Source organism: Centrocercus urophasianus, unplaced genomic scaffold (genome assembly GCF_019232065.1).
Source record: "Centrocercus urophasianus isolate 14NV4802_14NV808 unplaced genomic scaffold, USGS_Curo_1.0 seq_15, whole genome shotgun sequence".
NCBI lineage: Eukaryota > Metazoa > Chordata > Aves > Galliformes > Phasianidae > Centrocercus > Centrocercus urophasianus.
In genome coordinates, this window is record NW_024884697.1 from 45,451,184 (window position 1) to 45,465,715 (window position 14,532).

The window sequence follows — 14,532 nt, forward strand, 5'->3', positions numbered from 1 at the left end:
TTGTATTCTGAGGGAGAAGACTCAGACATTTGTTTTGGGTTTTGGGAAGCCTCATGGTCAAGTTAGGATTGAGGTGGTATTAATGGTGGTTTCTTTCTTTTACTCTGAGGACAACTTCTTGATGGAGAAAGTGGGCTTCTTACTTGCTTTTTAAATAGAAACAAAATGCTTCTCCAAATGATAAGGAAACTGCTGTGGCCAGGCTAGGGAGATAAATCATCACCACAAATATCAATGTGGGCTGCTTGATTAGTGGAGGAACGATGATCATGGCTGTAGTACTCTGGAACACAGGTACCCATCTTTTATAATGCTTCATTGTGGGGTAAGTGTGTCCAGCCAAACTAAGGCTGGCTGGGATATTCAAGTGAATGAGGCAATACTGGAAGAGAAATACACTTTTCTTCAAAAAATATTTTGACTCATCACTTCACTTACTGTATTTCTGCCTTTTTAAAGCAAAGTTCTATATAAGAAGTGAAAGTAAATCGTATGGTAGGGAAAAACATGATACCTCTAAAGTTTACCCGAAAGAATTAAGGTAACTCATTTTAAACTGATGGAGCAAAGGACAAAAGATTCCACTGAAGGATTTTGCTGGTAGTTTTTTTTTGAGCTTTTGTGTATTGGAACTTCTGTTGAAAGAAATGATCCAAAATGATCAAAGCTATAAATCTCTGCTGTTTATAGGAAACCATAAGTCCCTATAAACACTAATGCATTTTTTTTTCCTGGTGGACAGGTTAATCATTTATACTCAGAGTTTCATCTCAGAAATTTGAAAGTAATTTTTCCTTTTGAGAGTCACTGATCTTGATAAAGTTTTCCAAATGTTAAAAACTTTCAGAAAGAGATGATCAATAGCATTTTTTGTGTCTCTGTGCTAGAGGGAAACGCTTTGCCCTTTATATGTGCCTGCAGATATGTCAAGCTTGACAAAAGTCTAGATCCAGTTTCTAGAAAATACTCATTCTCTATTTTAATCAGTTGAACTGGATTCTTACCAAGGACAGAATATGTAAGAAAAAATATTCATACCCAGTAAGCATCACTTAGAGAGAATTCCCAGAATCACAGAATCTTTTGAGTTGGACACATTCCAACAGGTTCATGTCTCTCCTGTGCTGAGGACTCCACATTTGGATGCAGTACTCCGATGACATATTACCAGCACAGAGCAGAGGGGCAGGATCACCTGCTACTCCGTGCTGATCACATTTCTTTTGATGCAGCCCAGGGTACAGATGGCTTTCTGGGCTATGTAGGCGCATTGCTGGCTCATGTCAAGCTGCCTTCCGCTAGTACCCTCAAGTCCTTCTCAGAGCTGTGTTCAATCCTTTCCACCTCCAGCTTGTATTGTTAGGGAGAGTTGCCACAACCCAGGTACAGACCTTTGCGCTTGGATTTGCTGAACCTCATGAGGTTCTCCTGGGCTCACCACTTGAGCCCGTCTAGGTCTCTCTGAATGGCATCCTGTCCCTTGGACATGTCAGTTGTGCCACACAGCTTGGTATCATCCACAAACCACTGACAATCCCCCTGTCAGTGTCTTCAGTGAAGATGTTAGAATCCCAGTACTGATCTCTGAGGGACACCACATGTCATTGGTCTCCATCCAGATACTGACCACCACTATTCTGTGTATGATCTCACAACCAGTTCCCTGTCCATCGAACAGTCTATCCATCGAATCCATATCTTTCCGATTTGAAGAGAGTGTCTAGATATATCAGCTGGCTTTCAGCATGCTATTGACAAGCTGGATAGAAACATAAATTTTGCTTTTCTAGTTGGAGTACTAGGGAAAGCTAGTGCCAAGATATCACTCTCTGGATATTGCCTGGAGTTCAGTAGCAAAGTCCAACTAGAGAGTCCAGATATTCATTATTCTAATATTTTGCTCAAGACTCAGTGGACTGATGTTAATATTCCTGTCTTTTTCCTTGGATGCTGAGGTTTGAGTTACGAGGCTGAGCTCTGAAGCAGGGCAAGAATAATAAAGAAAAAAAGCTGCCAAAAGAGCTGAGAGTTAGGGCCAGCAAGAAATTCAAAATTCCAAGCAGGATTTTTGGAGAATTCTTAGCATGTTTAAACATCCCAATTGGAAAATAGGGGAACATTGAATACAGCTGTGTCACATTATGCTGTCAAAGTCAGGAAAGAATGCAAAGTACGATAATTGGGCCTCAGTGATTGCTTGAGAAGAAGTAGAGAAATTTCAAAATGCAGTGCTTTCTCAAACACATCAGTAGTACTGTGAATCAAATCACATTTTAAAATATCTAGCAAGGGAAAACTGCCTGACCTGTATAGAAGGAAGTTTGGCACAGTAAAAGTTAAAACAGAACTGTGCAGATCATCCTCTTAATGATTTGAAAACAGATTTTGAAAGAAGCTTTAGGAACTTCACATACTAACTCTGACAGCTTCTAACTATTCAAAGTATGGTGTGTAAAGATTCCTCACTACAGGTGAGCGAAAAACAAGAAAGAAAATAAGTATAATTTGTCATAGACATATCTGAGAGTTTCATGCCTGTGGACTCATACACCCACTTGCGTCCTGTTTCCAGCTGGTCTTGAAATGGTAGTGTTCAATCAGACTTATTTCTCCCAGAACTCTAAAAAAAACAGAGCTACTTGTTTAGCCTGTACAAAATAAATCAATAGGAGTTGACAGGAGAGAAGCAGCTCCACCGAAAGACAAGTCAAAGAATGAGCTAATGTGATGGTTCAGCAGCACCGCCAGAGCCTCATTAGCATTAGTTTTGTAAGCAATCCAAGCAATCCCAAGCAATCACACTGTGATTATTACAAAAGGTCCTAGACATATTACCCTTAGGAGACTAAAATGACTTTCTTAATGATAGCAAATCATAGTAGCCAGTTACCTGCTGTAATGCAACTCCAGCTTTGTGAAAAAAGATGTCATTATGTATGAAAATGCCTTCAAACTGCAAAACAACCTCCTTAAACTTGCTATCAATATCTTACCATATCTTCAAACAGTGTTCATTTTTTAAGCATATATTTAGCTTCACTGGTTAATACATTAAGCTATAATCATTCTTATTGGCTAAAAAAATCACTGTCACTGAATTTATGCCAGTGCTTACTATCATTACTATGATAGCATGTCATTACCAACATACTGCAGCAGGGCAGATGGTCCATTAAGGAAACCCTTGTAGGACAATGTGTGGAACACATTGCCAGGTTGTTGTGACACTATAATGGTGGGTACTGTCCTTGTTCATTGGCAGACAGGTTTATGTTCTGCATGGTTATCAGCCTGATGCTTTTCAGTAAGCAGTAAAAGCAAGAGCCAAAACTCAAAGCTGAAGAAGAAGCCTTTCCATTGATGTCAGTTAGCTTTAGGCAGTTTCTACGTTCTTTTATCAAAACAAGCTTTAAAAACTTTAACCCCGAATAAGCTCAGTATTAATCTCCAGAATATGAATGTATAATTGCATGAGTAAGGGCTTCCTTGGTTGTTCTTTCTCCTACAGAAGGCAAGCACAGTCATGTACAAGCATATTATAGTATCTTGAACTCTGTTATTAAAGGCTGTCCGGCACGCAGTGTTTCACTGTCATCTGTTAATGCCACACCATGTATGCACAGTCACATAGGGTAAAAGATGTGATCTGGATTAGAAAAGTGTAAGACAAATATTCCAGTTTCCTCACAAGCAGTCCATAGATTTGCATGTTCCCCTGAATGTGATTTCCTCTGGATTCTGATCCCTGTGTATTTTAAATGACCTTCTAAGAAGGAAAGTTACCACTTTATCTAGTAGTAGCTCCAGTAAACATTTAGCTTCATCAGAAGTCTGCCGCGTTTTGTAATGATGACTCACAGGAACAATTTTATTCTTTGAGAACCCTCACTTAGTTGATTAGAAATTAAACTTCTTTGTCTATAACTAAAAGAAATCTAAAGCCTCAATCATACTTGACACAAAAACAGACTAATCCTTAGAAAGCAATGCGCCTCGAAAACTGTTTTGATCACTGGCCTGATTTCCTGTTCAAAAGAACCTTTTTTATGCAGAGAAATGATGTAATACTTTCATTCTACAGTTATATGATAGCACTTTCCACTTTCTTGACTTAAAAACAATTTTGTGGGCTTTTTTTCTGTTCGTTACAGCTACTGTTTTTCTGGAGTTTTGGAAACGAAGGCGAGCAGTAATTGCTTATGACTGGGACTTGATAGACTGGGAAGAAGAAGAGGTTTGTATTAAAAAAGTTACTCCCTAATCTTTAATACAGAAAGATTTTGTAAAATATGTAAGCACAGTTTTCTTTTGGATTTATTTAAATACATTTTTCAAAGCTTCATAGACTAGAAATTAGCATTTTTTCCTTAGATTTTTCCTCTGGAATGTGAAGAAACTTTCTCAAGGGGGGCTGTTCTCTTCTTTACACCTTTCAAAATCCAAAAGGAGGGAGATGAATCAGCTCAAAAGACTAAATTCATTCTCTGTTGGTAGAAGAAATTTCATTAGTTAAGAAACTAAAAAGTGAAAAACAGCCTTAAACTTTTCCTATAATGGTTACCAAGAAGGAACTGAATTGATATCTATGGAGAACAAGTGGATTTTATGATGCAGGACATAAGCAAGTTTCAGAGGATATGGTAGGAAAAATGCTCCTAACGTGTGATTTTAATGTAAAGGTGTCCACAGAGTCTGTATTCCTTCCTCTCCAGAGTTCCCTTCAAGGGATTGTAAGAGACTAAAAATAAGCCAAGAACTTAAATAACACATCTGGAAATTGGTTTCTTCACATTAACAGGTCTATCACTATTTATTCATATAGCTGCTGAGTTCAGGAATGCTTTCATATGTTCAGAGAATACTCAGGTACAGATTTACCTCTCCTGAAATTAGCAGCCTACTCTTGTCAGTGACTGATGAGTCACAAAGAGAGCACACTGAGACAGTCCTGCCTGAGCTTCAGATATTGAATCAGGATTGAACTGCAGTGATCTTGTCCCTCATGCCTGGCTGCAAAAAAGCCACTGCTGGTGCTGCTGGCAGGTAGGACAGAAGACAGATGTACCAAACTACAATTTGCAAGTTGGGATTCCAGCTCATCCCTGGAGGTGTTCAAAGCCAATTTGGATGGGGCCCTGAGCAGCCTGGTCTAGTATTAGATATGGAGGTTGGTGGCCCTGCATGGGACAGGGGAGTTGAAGGTTGATGATCCCTGAGGTCCCTTCCAACCCAAGCCTTCTCCTGACTTAACAATCCCAGGTCCCTCAGCCCCTATCAGTGAGATGTCAGTGAAAACTATGCCTCTGTAAGGTGAAAAATTTACATCTAAACATGCTGTTTTCTAAGAGCTAATTAGATTCCCTTTCTACATTCTGCTTAGTTATCACTGGACAAAATCAGCCAACTTTTATTAGCTGTTTTATAGAAATCAATTAAACTGCTCTAATTACCATTTTAAGTCACAAGCTTCTATTAATGAAGATTGTTATTTTTATTAACATTCTCTGCCATATCTAGCTTTCTCTTGTTTTAATTTTCATTGTCAAATTGAAAAATAAGGGCTTGCTGCAGAGGGAAATTTGCCAATTCCTACCAACATTAAATAGAAATTAAAAAGATTTATAGGACTTCCTATAATGTTGCCATCATATTTCTGTTCTAAAAGAAGATACAAAGAAACGAAGTAATGAAGATGACAGGAAGGAGAAGTCAAACTGCTCAGATACATGACCTTGTGAATTCCTCACCAGGTTAGCTTTTCACCCAAGGAGGGCATGCCACAACTCTAGGCATGTCTGGATCCCCACCCTGGGGGCAAAGGCACAATGTGCTGTGATTCTTTCAGCTCTGCACCTTTGAATTTCCTTTCCTTGTAAATTAGTGCAAGGTGGGAGACACGGATAGTAGCTGGGTCTTGTCTTGAGTGTGCAACAGGAAGCCAACTGCGCAGTGTGCCTGGGACCCTGAGCTGAGATATGCCTTCTGTCAGTATTCGCAGTGGAATTTTTTTTTTCCTTCATTGCCACTTTCTGTAGATAATTAATCTCAGCCAGATACAGGACTGTCAATGAGTGTCATTAAACAGGTATGAAGGTTGCTACCAGATATTCAGTTTTGTGTGGTGATCTATCCATAAAAATAGCATCTGCATGATCTGAATTGACTGTAGGTTGTAGAAGATACCTAGGTTCATGAAGAGATGTATACAATAAGACTTCCTTATAGAGCAGATTGTAAAATGTAATCAAACACTGGCTTAGAGAGACCTGCGGAGAATAAAGGGGTTTCTTGCATATGACTCATTAAGTCAGATGGAGATTCCCTGCACAGTCTACAGAATGCAATTGTCAGGTGCCCTTCTACTATGCCATCACATTGTGTCCTTTCAGATGTCCGTGGGTACACAGGAATACTACTTGTATTGTTTCTCTTGGTAGATTCTGGTCTTCTCATTGGCCTTCTGGCCTGATATGGCAGGAACAGTGTGAGCAGGAAAGAGTAAGTGTATGCTCCCTCCACAGAAAAGTATACTTTTGCGTATATCCCAAATAAGTTTTGCTATGCCAAGGTTCAGAAGCTTATTTCCTGTATGCCTCGTTGCATGCTCGTTTTCCCTAATATAGTTACACAAGCAAATTTTGCTTCTGTGAGTTTAATCATAGCATTAGAGCGAGAAAAGATATATTAGCTTGTCTGGCTCAACTACTGGCTAATGTAGGGCTTGTTCCCCCAAGCATAGTTACACAGACATTGCAGCTGAGCATTTGTGACTATCATCGTTATTTAAATAAAAGGTTATCCTCTTGCTGTTTGATTTTGGAAATCACATGGCTTGAGAAAATGCCTTCAGAATTTGAGACTGAGACATAGTTGGTTTGGGTTTTTTTTTTTTTGAGGAATTTTATAAAAGGAGTGTATGACTTTGAGATATCTTGTTTTTATTCACATTTTAAAGGCTTGTATGATCAGATAACATCCACCTATTTCGATGTAACCATTCGAAGTCTGCTCATTTCTAAGCTATTAGAATGAGTAATCTATAGCCATAATCATTGGCTTTCAGAAAGGGCCACTGATCTGTTGGGACTGAAGGAAACCAGTGATCTGGGCTCTTACCCAAAGTCACAATGAAGAACACAGTAAAAGCTTGGCAGAAAACCTACAAAGTGAGTCAGTAGCCACCTCTGTTGTACAGCCAGCTGTACAATGAGCCAGCACGCGTCAGAGCACTGTAAAACTTAATCCAGTCTGTATAGTCTGCCGGTAGCTGTGAGTCCATCCTAGCAGCCTGGTGCTTTCCCTTGTCTCTGGCAGCATCCCTGATGCCAGACATGGAAGAGATGGCAGGGCAGTGGGGTGTCTGTACTGCAAATAGAAACCATGAGGACTTCTGTGAAATGAGGGTGAATCCTGCTCTGTCCCCTAAAAAGACTGTGAACAGTTGTAAGTAAGTCTCAGACTAAGAAATCCCCAGGTTTTGTTTCAGAAGAAAGTTATTACATCAAAGCAGGACTCAAACTGCTCTGCTATTAATATTGGCCGAGTTAGGAAGGATTTGAGAAATACTGAAATGCATGGCTTCAAATAATGAGAATCTTGTGCTTGTAATGGGGAGGTAACCACCTAGCAAGCAAAAATTGGATTTGGAAAAATTAGGTGTTGTTTTTTTTCCCCTGCATTGTTGTAAAATTCTGGTATCAGTAGGATAAAACCAGGCTGGAAAAACCCATGATATGAACCTTGAAATAACATGGCTTGCAGCCATATAGTTTGGAAAAGCATTATTTAAACAAGTAGCCAATTGGGGAGTTTACTAAATGCTTCCAATATGGTTTTGTGGGTATAGCAATGTATTTGAGTCCTCATGACGGGTACCTGATGTCCCAGCTCAGCTTTTTTAGTAGCTGTGCCAGCTGCTGAATTCAAAGATGTAATTCTCAGTAACAGCAATATGAAAAATGATTGGAGGTTTCCTAGAGACCCTTTCCTAGCCATGCTGTGCATGAACACTTTCTGTCTGTTTTTTAGGAAGAGATACGTCCGCAGTTTGAAGCCAAGTACTCCAAGAAAGAACGAATGAACCCCATATCCGGAAAGCCAGAGCCTTATCAAGCATTTGCAGATAAATGCAGCAGACTCATCGTTTCTGCATCTGGAATATTTTTTATGGTTTGAAAACTTTTATCTATTTACCAGTTTAAAAAAACACAAAATAACATAATATCTGCTGAGAGAGTGTGGAGATACTGGTTATGACTGCTTGAAAGTTAATAAGCTTTAGCATGTTTACTGCAGGCTGAAAATCTATGCACAACAGATGTCCTGAGTTTCTGTAAAGTCCACACTAATTTACTCTTCACTGAGCCTCACAGTTAGTTAAAGCTTTCCTCCAAGGTCCAGATGTAGGAGTAATATTAAGGCTATATGCATAGATCTATATGTAACTATACAGTTGTTGGAACAGTGATATCACATTTAGGCATCAAATTCAGCTGACTGAATTTCACCATCCTCCCCATGTAGATAGTGCAGAGTGATGGAGAGGTGCCATGGAGGAGGTGGAGCCTGCTACTTGCTATCATTCATGTAACAGCTGTAGCAGTAGGATTGTCTTGAAAACACAGTTGGGATTAACTTGGACCCAGGCTGAATTTACTAGGGTTTTTCTACATGGCTAGAAAATGCCAAATGAATATAACTTGAGGAACTGTGGAGAGTCAGGTAGGTGATGCAGCCCAGAAACTGTTGCTGAAAGTACCAGAGTGCCTAGCTCTGAATTTTATGCTCCACAAGTCTTCTGTATAACAGTACTTGAATCAAGACAAAGGTTATTTTCAGTGAAGGCACTTTTAATGTTGACATAGCATGGGCTTCCAGTGAGCTAGAAAAATGCTTTTTTTTCCCCCTTTTAGGTAAAAATATCCCTTTAAAAGTTTAGCTTTAAGCACAGGAGATATATTTATCAAAACTATTCAAACATTTCTCAAAATCTCAGAGCTTTGACGCACAGTACAGTTATAAATGCAGCCTGAACCAGATTAATGATTCCCTGTTACCAAAGGAGAGGAAAACAACTTACCACTGTGCAGGGGGTCCTGAGGCAATCCTCTAGCTCAGTAACTCCACAATGTTTCTATTGGCTGCCAGCGTGGAAGCAGTGGATCAAATAAACTAACCCTTCGCATTCACACACACGCAACTTTTCTTTTCCTTCTGCACAGAGATTGGGTCAAATAACGTGACTTAAAAAATGCAAAAACAACTTGGTTAGTCTTCAGTATTTTCAGAGTCATTTTGCCTATTCAGTTAGCTTAGATATGCTCTAGTTTTGACAGGTGTAAGTTGCTTCTGCACACCCTCAGAATGCACCGAGCTTCTTCTGAAGAAACTCTAACAAGAGAGATAACAGTACTGTGCCATCATTTGTGTGAGTCACACATGTTATTCCCAACCCTTTGTCCTTCAGGTGCTTTGCTAAACAGTGACGTGAATTGGTCATGATGGAAAACAGTTGTCACTTAGTTCTCAGTTGTTGCATATGGAACATCAAGTGATTTTGCAGCCTGGATCAGCTGCACAGCTTTCACACTGGAACTGTCACGTTTGCTGAAAGTCTCATCAGAGAAAATTACCAGGGCGATTGAAATTCTTACTTTCCTCAGATAGACTCTTTCCAAAACTGTAGTGAGAAACAGAGGATCCTGCTAGGATTGTTTCTGAGGAACTGCTTACAACTGGAGATATATTTTCCCTGTGAATTGCACCAAAGCACAAATTCAATCCCAAATATGACATCATTATATTGGTACATTTGGTGGAGACTAACAATTGCACATCGTGAAACATGTAAGGAAGCATGTAAGGAAAATTCCTATTTCCCAGAGCTGAAAATACTGTTTTCCACACTAATGTTAATGAGAAGATACAATATGAAGAAAATGCTTAAAACAAAAATACATTTTAATATGATTTTAGAGGTATGAAATTATGAAATTTCATTATGAAAAATTAAAAAGAATTCACAATAGGAGGAACATTCATGTCAAAGCCTTCCTCTAGAACCAAAGTTAACATATTTTCCAAGTCTTTCTCTTCATTTCTTTAGTTCTCAGAGTTGCAGAAAGAAGTTAGTTAGAAAGAAGTTTTCAGGTTCTTCCCTCTGTTGTTTTTGTTCTTCTCTAGATCTGTGTGGTGATTGCTGCTGTTTTTGGCATTGTTATTTACCGCGTTGTGACAGTCAGCACTTTTGCTGCCTTCAAGTGGGCTTTAATCAGGAATAACTCTCAGGTTGCAACGACAGGGACTGCAGTGTGCATCAACTTTTGCATCATCATGCTACTGAATGTGGTGAGTAAAGCTAACATATCCAAAGTGAGCCACCACACTGGTTGATATCTCAGTCTGAAGAGTACACTCAAATACTTTCAAGTCCTGACTTCAGTGGGAATGGAGGTTACACAGTGCATTGCTAAGCTGGGCTGACATTTTTGTTGATGGATGTCATTCACCACTTATGTTATGTACAATTCCGAAACATTATCTAAAGCTTACTTGATTATTCTAAAAAATATCTTAGGGGCACTTGTCTATGCTCATATTTTATCCTTTGCCTTTTATTTTTAATGCTTGCAGACCTCAATCTCTTTAATTAGTTTTCTTATTTGTAATAATTATTTCAATGCTCCTTTTTATATACAGTAGCCAAGCTTATTTCTTATTTAAACTAGTTTCTGTCATTTCAGCTTCAGTTTTCATGCTAGTTTACTAGTGAGGATAGGCATGTACAGATAGAATGCTTATAAGTGGAAGGGCTGAAAAGTACGTGAGACTCAAGGAGACACAACTTGTTACAAGAGTTGCTTATGACCTTTACCAGGGTACTGCAGAGCTGTAGTATGGGTGCACTGGAATCCTGGTGCTGGCTGAGGTTGCCTTACTGTGGACACACAAGGTGGTTTGGAACTTGGCTTGGGATGGAGAAGAAAGTGATATTTCCACGTGGCAACAGCCCCAGTAGATTAAATGGGAAAAGACTTTCAGAATTCCATCAAGATGCAGATACTTCTGAATATTGCTGCGGTAGCAGCAGTAGTACTCTTATATTAGTTGTTCTTAGCAAGATATATATGGCCTTTTCCTCTCAGGTTGTGTTCTTTGTAAGCTGCCATTGTAAGAATACATTTTAAGGAAAAGAAAGAATCAGCCTACAAATCTGCAGGTCCTGGATGCAGGGCAGAATTCCTCTGTGCACTCAGTGGCACGAGTTTTCTGACAAAAGCATACCAGGCTTTGCTCCATGAGATAACACTAATTTTGTTCTGGACAATTTATAGAGGTGTTATTTCAGGCCTGCACATTCCTGAGTGCTGGCTTGCAAACTGTTTTCTTGCCTTTGCAATACCTAAGAATTTCATAATAAAAAAAAAATTAATTTTAACAGCCCCTGTTTTATAAAGCAGGAGGTTTTGGGAAGCTTTGCTGCAGGACTTCAGTTCTCCCTTAGCATTGGCAAGGACTGGTGATTAGGACTATATTTTCCTTCAGGTGGGACAACAGGTTGAGCAAAGCCAGAAATAAATGGTGGAAGCTGTTTTTCTCCTTGAATTTGTACTAGGGACTCTTTTCTTCTCTGCTATTTTTGATTTCTTGTTTGTTGTCTGCAGCTTTTGGGGATTTTCTTTAATCTACCTAGAGCACACAGTAAGCATAGAAGAAATAAAATGAAAACTGTATACCTGTGTGTCAGTACAGCATCCATTTCTAAGCTCTCAATATAAGCCATTGTGTATGCAGCGAAGCAGCAACAAAGCAATAATGCACAAACAAAATATTTGGTTCTCAAAGAGTTCTACAGCTTAGAGAAATTATTAAAATAATGGAAGATGGCTTGAAGGTGCCTTTCGAGAAACTTTGTTTTATTTCCGAAAGTAAATAAATAGAGCACTACAAAGATGCATTGCTGAAGCCTTATGCTCATTACCATGCAATAAGCACCGCAGCCTCAGAACTGGATATGGGCTCATGGAAAGAAAAGAACCCCAGAATATGAAACTGCATTTAGCTGAATTAGTAAGAGGAGTTACAAACACAAACCTTTACTTCCCATGATGGATGAATGTAGTTTACTGAAGTGCAGCAGTAGGATTTCTTTAGGGGAAAAAAAAAAACAACAACAAAAAAACTCTCTTTTTTCACATCAGCATTTGGGTAGTTGACTCATATACAAACTGTGACTCAAGAAAAGCCGTAGGAAAGAAAGCTAAGACAGAGTAATGAAACCAAAATGGACCAAGATCTATATAGCAGTAGGGAACTCACTGCTGTAGAGCCTGGAAAACAGCCAGTGTTCTAATGCAGCCAGGAATTCTAATGCAACTTGACAACCTCTCTAAACATCAGGGAAAAGGTCTGGACTACAGGTAACTTCTAGGCTGGAAGCTCTGGGAGCAAGATAAATGCACTGCCGTATCCATTGTGACTGAATGGTCTGACCTTCAAGTGTAATGGCTTCCAGGCAGCCATGCTGCCTGACCTGGAAACAACCACTGGATTTACCTAGGTTGATAAAACTGTTAATTCCAATGATCCTGTCCGTAGGAAATATGAACAAAGAAACATGATCCTAAATGGTGCTCCGTGGGACTGGTAGTGATAAATTGCAGTAGTAGATTATCTGGTCCTGAAGTTGTTAATGGAATCTCTAACAATCTTACAGTTCTATGAGGAACAATAACAGCACAGAATTTTTATATTCACATCTGCAGAGCAATGTACATTTATAAAACAGTGTAGTCCCTGCTGGGATTGGGATATAAACTACCCAGGCATTTAGCACTTCCACAGTTGCCCTTAGGAGATTATTTTAAACCCAGAAGAAACCATCTTTCTTATTACTTGAATCAAAGCTATTTACACCAAAGGTACTAAAAAGCTGTTGACAACAAGAAGTGGTTGTTAGCGTGGATGAGATAATTCAGGATAACTTCAGGTCTTAAGCAGTCTGATCCATAAATTGTACATAACTCAATTTAAGTAACATTTTATAAGGATAACTGCAAATGTAATGAAATGTTGCTTATACATATTCTAGGAATAAGTACTTGAGCCTGAAGTATGAGGATTTTGGTATCCTTGTAGGCATCAGTGAGAGTTAAGGACATTTAACATGTTGCAGGAGGGCCCTATCCTCATTTAAAGCAAACTGAACTGATTGCATTAGTTTATACTGATGGTGGTGATGTATTTTATGGGTTCAGAAAATCTTTGCAAATATCAACTGTGGAAATCCTCCAAGTTAGTTTTTGTAAGCTTTATTAAATTAGCAGTCTCACAGAGAGCTGGAGACCTTGCTTCCTGCTAACATCTGTAAGTGCCACTTAGGATTTAGAACAATGTCACTGAGATCAGCCAAAAAATGTCTCTGACTAGATATTAGGAAGAAGATCCTGACTGTGAGGGTGGTGAGACACTGGAACAGGTTGTCCAGAGAGGTTGTGGATGCTCCCACCCTGGAAGCATTCAAGGCCAGACTGGATGGAGCTTTTAGCAACCTGGTCTAGTGGGGAGTGTCCCTGCCTATAGCATGGGGGTTGGAACTAGATGATCCTAAAGGTCCCTTCCAACCCAAACCTTCTATGAGGACTACTAATGGCTTTCTGTGAAGAACCCTCTCTCCCCAGTAACTTTCATTCATCCCAGCACCAAAGAAGCACATAAATAATTAAAAATACCGCGGAAAGTGAAAGAATACTCTTAGTGGGGTGTTTTTATTTGTGTGATAATGTTCCACAAATAACTAAAACAAAAACACTATTGCTCTGCTTTGTGGTTTTGAAATAATTGTTAAACTCTTTTTCACTGTGTATGTAAAATAGGAACACTGACAGCACTTTTCCTGTATGTATTGTAGATGAAAAGAGCTGAATATAAGCTTGCAATTATTACTTTTCCGTGATTGATTATATAATTGTGGTATTATTGTTTTATAGTTTTATTACAGTCATTATCAGAATGTGACAGGGATCAATCTGAATGTCAGATCTAACAGGTAAAAGCAATTATCTAGAAAACAGTACTATATTTTTGAGCTGGCCACATATTTAAGAGACTGTTTTTTCTCTGTTTCAGCTGTATGAAAAGGTTGCTCTTTTCCTGACAAATTTAGGTAAGTGATGTTAAATACAAAATTTAATATTATGTTGATTTTTTTTGTCCCAATGCTGTGACAGCACTCCAACTGTCTGTATGGGAAGTCTTGATTAATTTTAAATCTATTAGGAATTAATTATTTTCTTAAGTTTACAATGAAGTAGTATTATAAACTAAGCTGTAGTGCAATTGAATTAGCAACAGTGAGAATCACTCACCTGCAGTCCTTAATTCTTGTTCCAGCCCCTTACCTTGTAAAAAGTTGAAGTGTTACCACAAGGACAAAAGTATAACTGAAGTTTTCAGAGACTGAGCACTCAAAACTTTCACAGGAATCTCTTGGAAGCAACAGTTGTTGCTTGAAAATAAGTTGCTTAAGGACTC

General features: G+C 38.9%; 1 protein-coding gene across 3 annotated transcripts in view; it reads left to right on the plus strand.

Moving 5' to 3' along the window:
• ANO4 (anoctamin 4) overlaps positions 1-14,532 on the plus strand; it is a 155,450-nt gene that overhangs the window by 118,295 nt on the left and 22,623 nt on the right. For all 3 annotated transcript variants that reach the window (XM_042816301.1, XM_042816302.1, XM_042816303.1), the window contains 4 exons: positions 4,152-4,234; positions 8,029-8,169; positions 10,183-10,347; positions 14,128-14,164. In XM_042816301.1, coding sequence (XP_042672235.1) covers positions 4,152-4,234; positions 8,029-8,169; positions 10,183-10,347; positions 14,128-14,164 — 426 coding nt within the window. The remainder of the gene's footprint in view (positions 1-4,151; positions 4,235-8,028; positions 8,170-10,182; positions 10,348-14,127; positions 14,165-14,532) is intronic.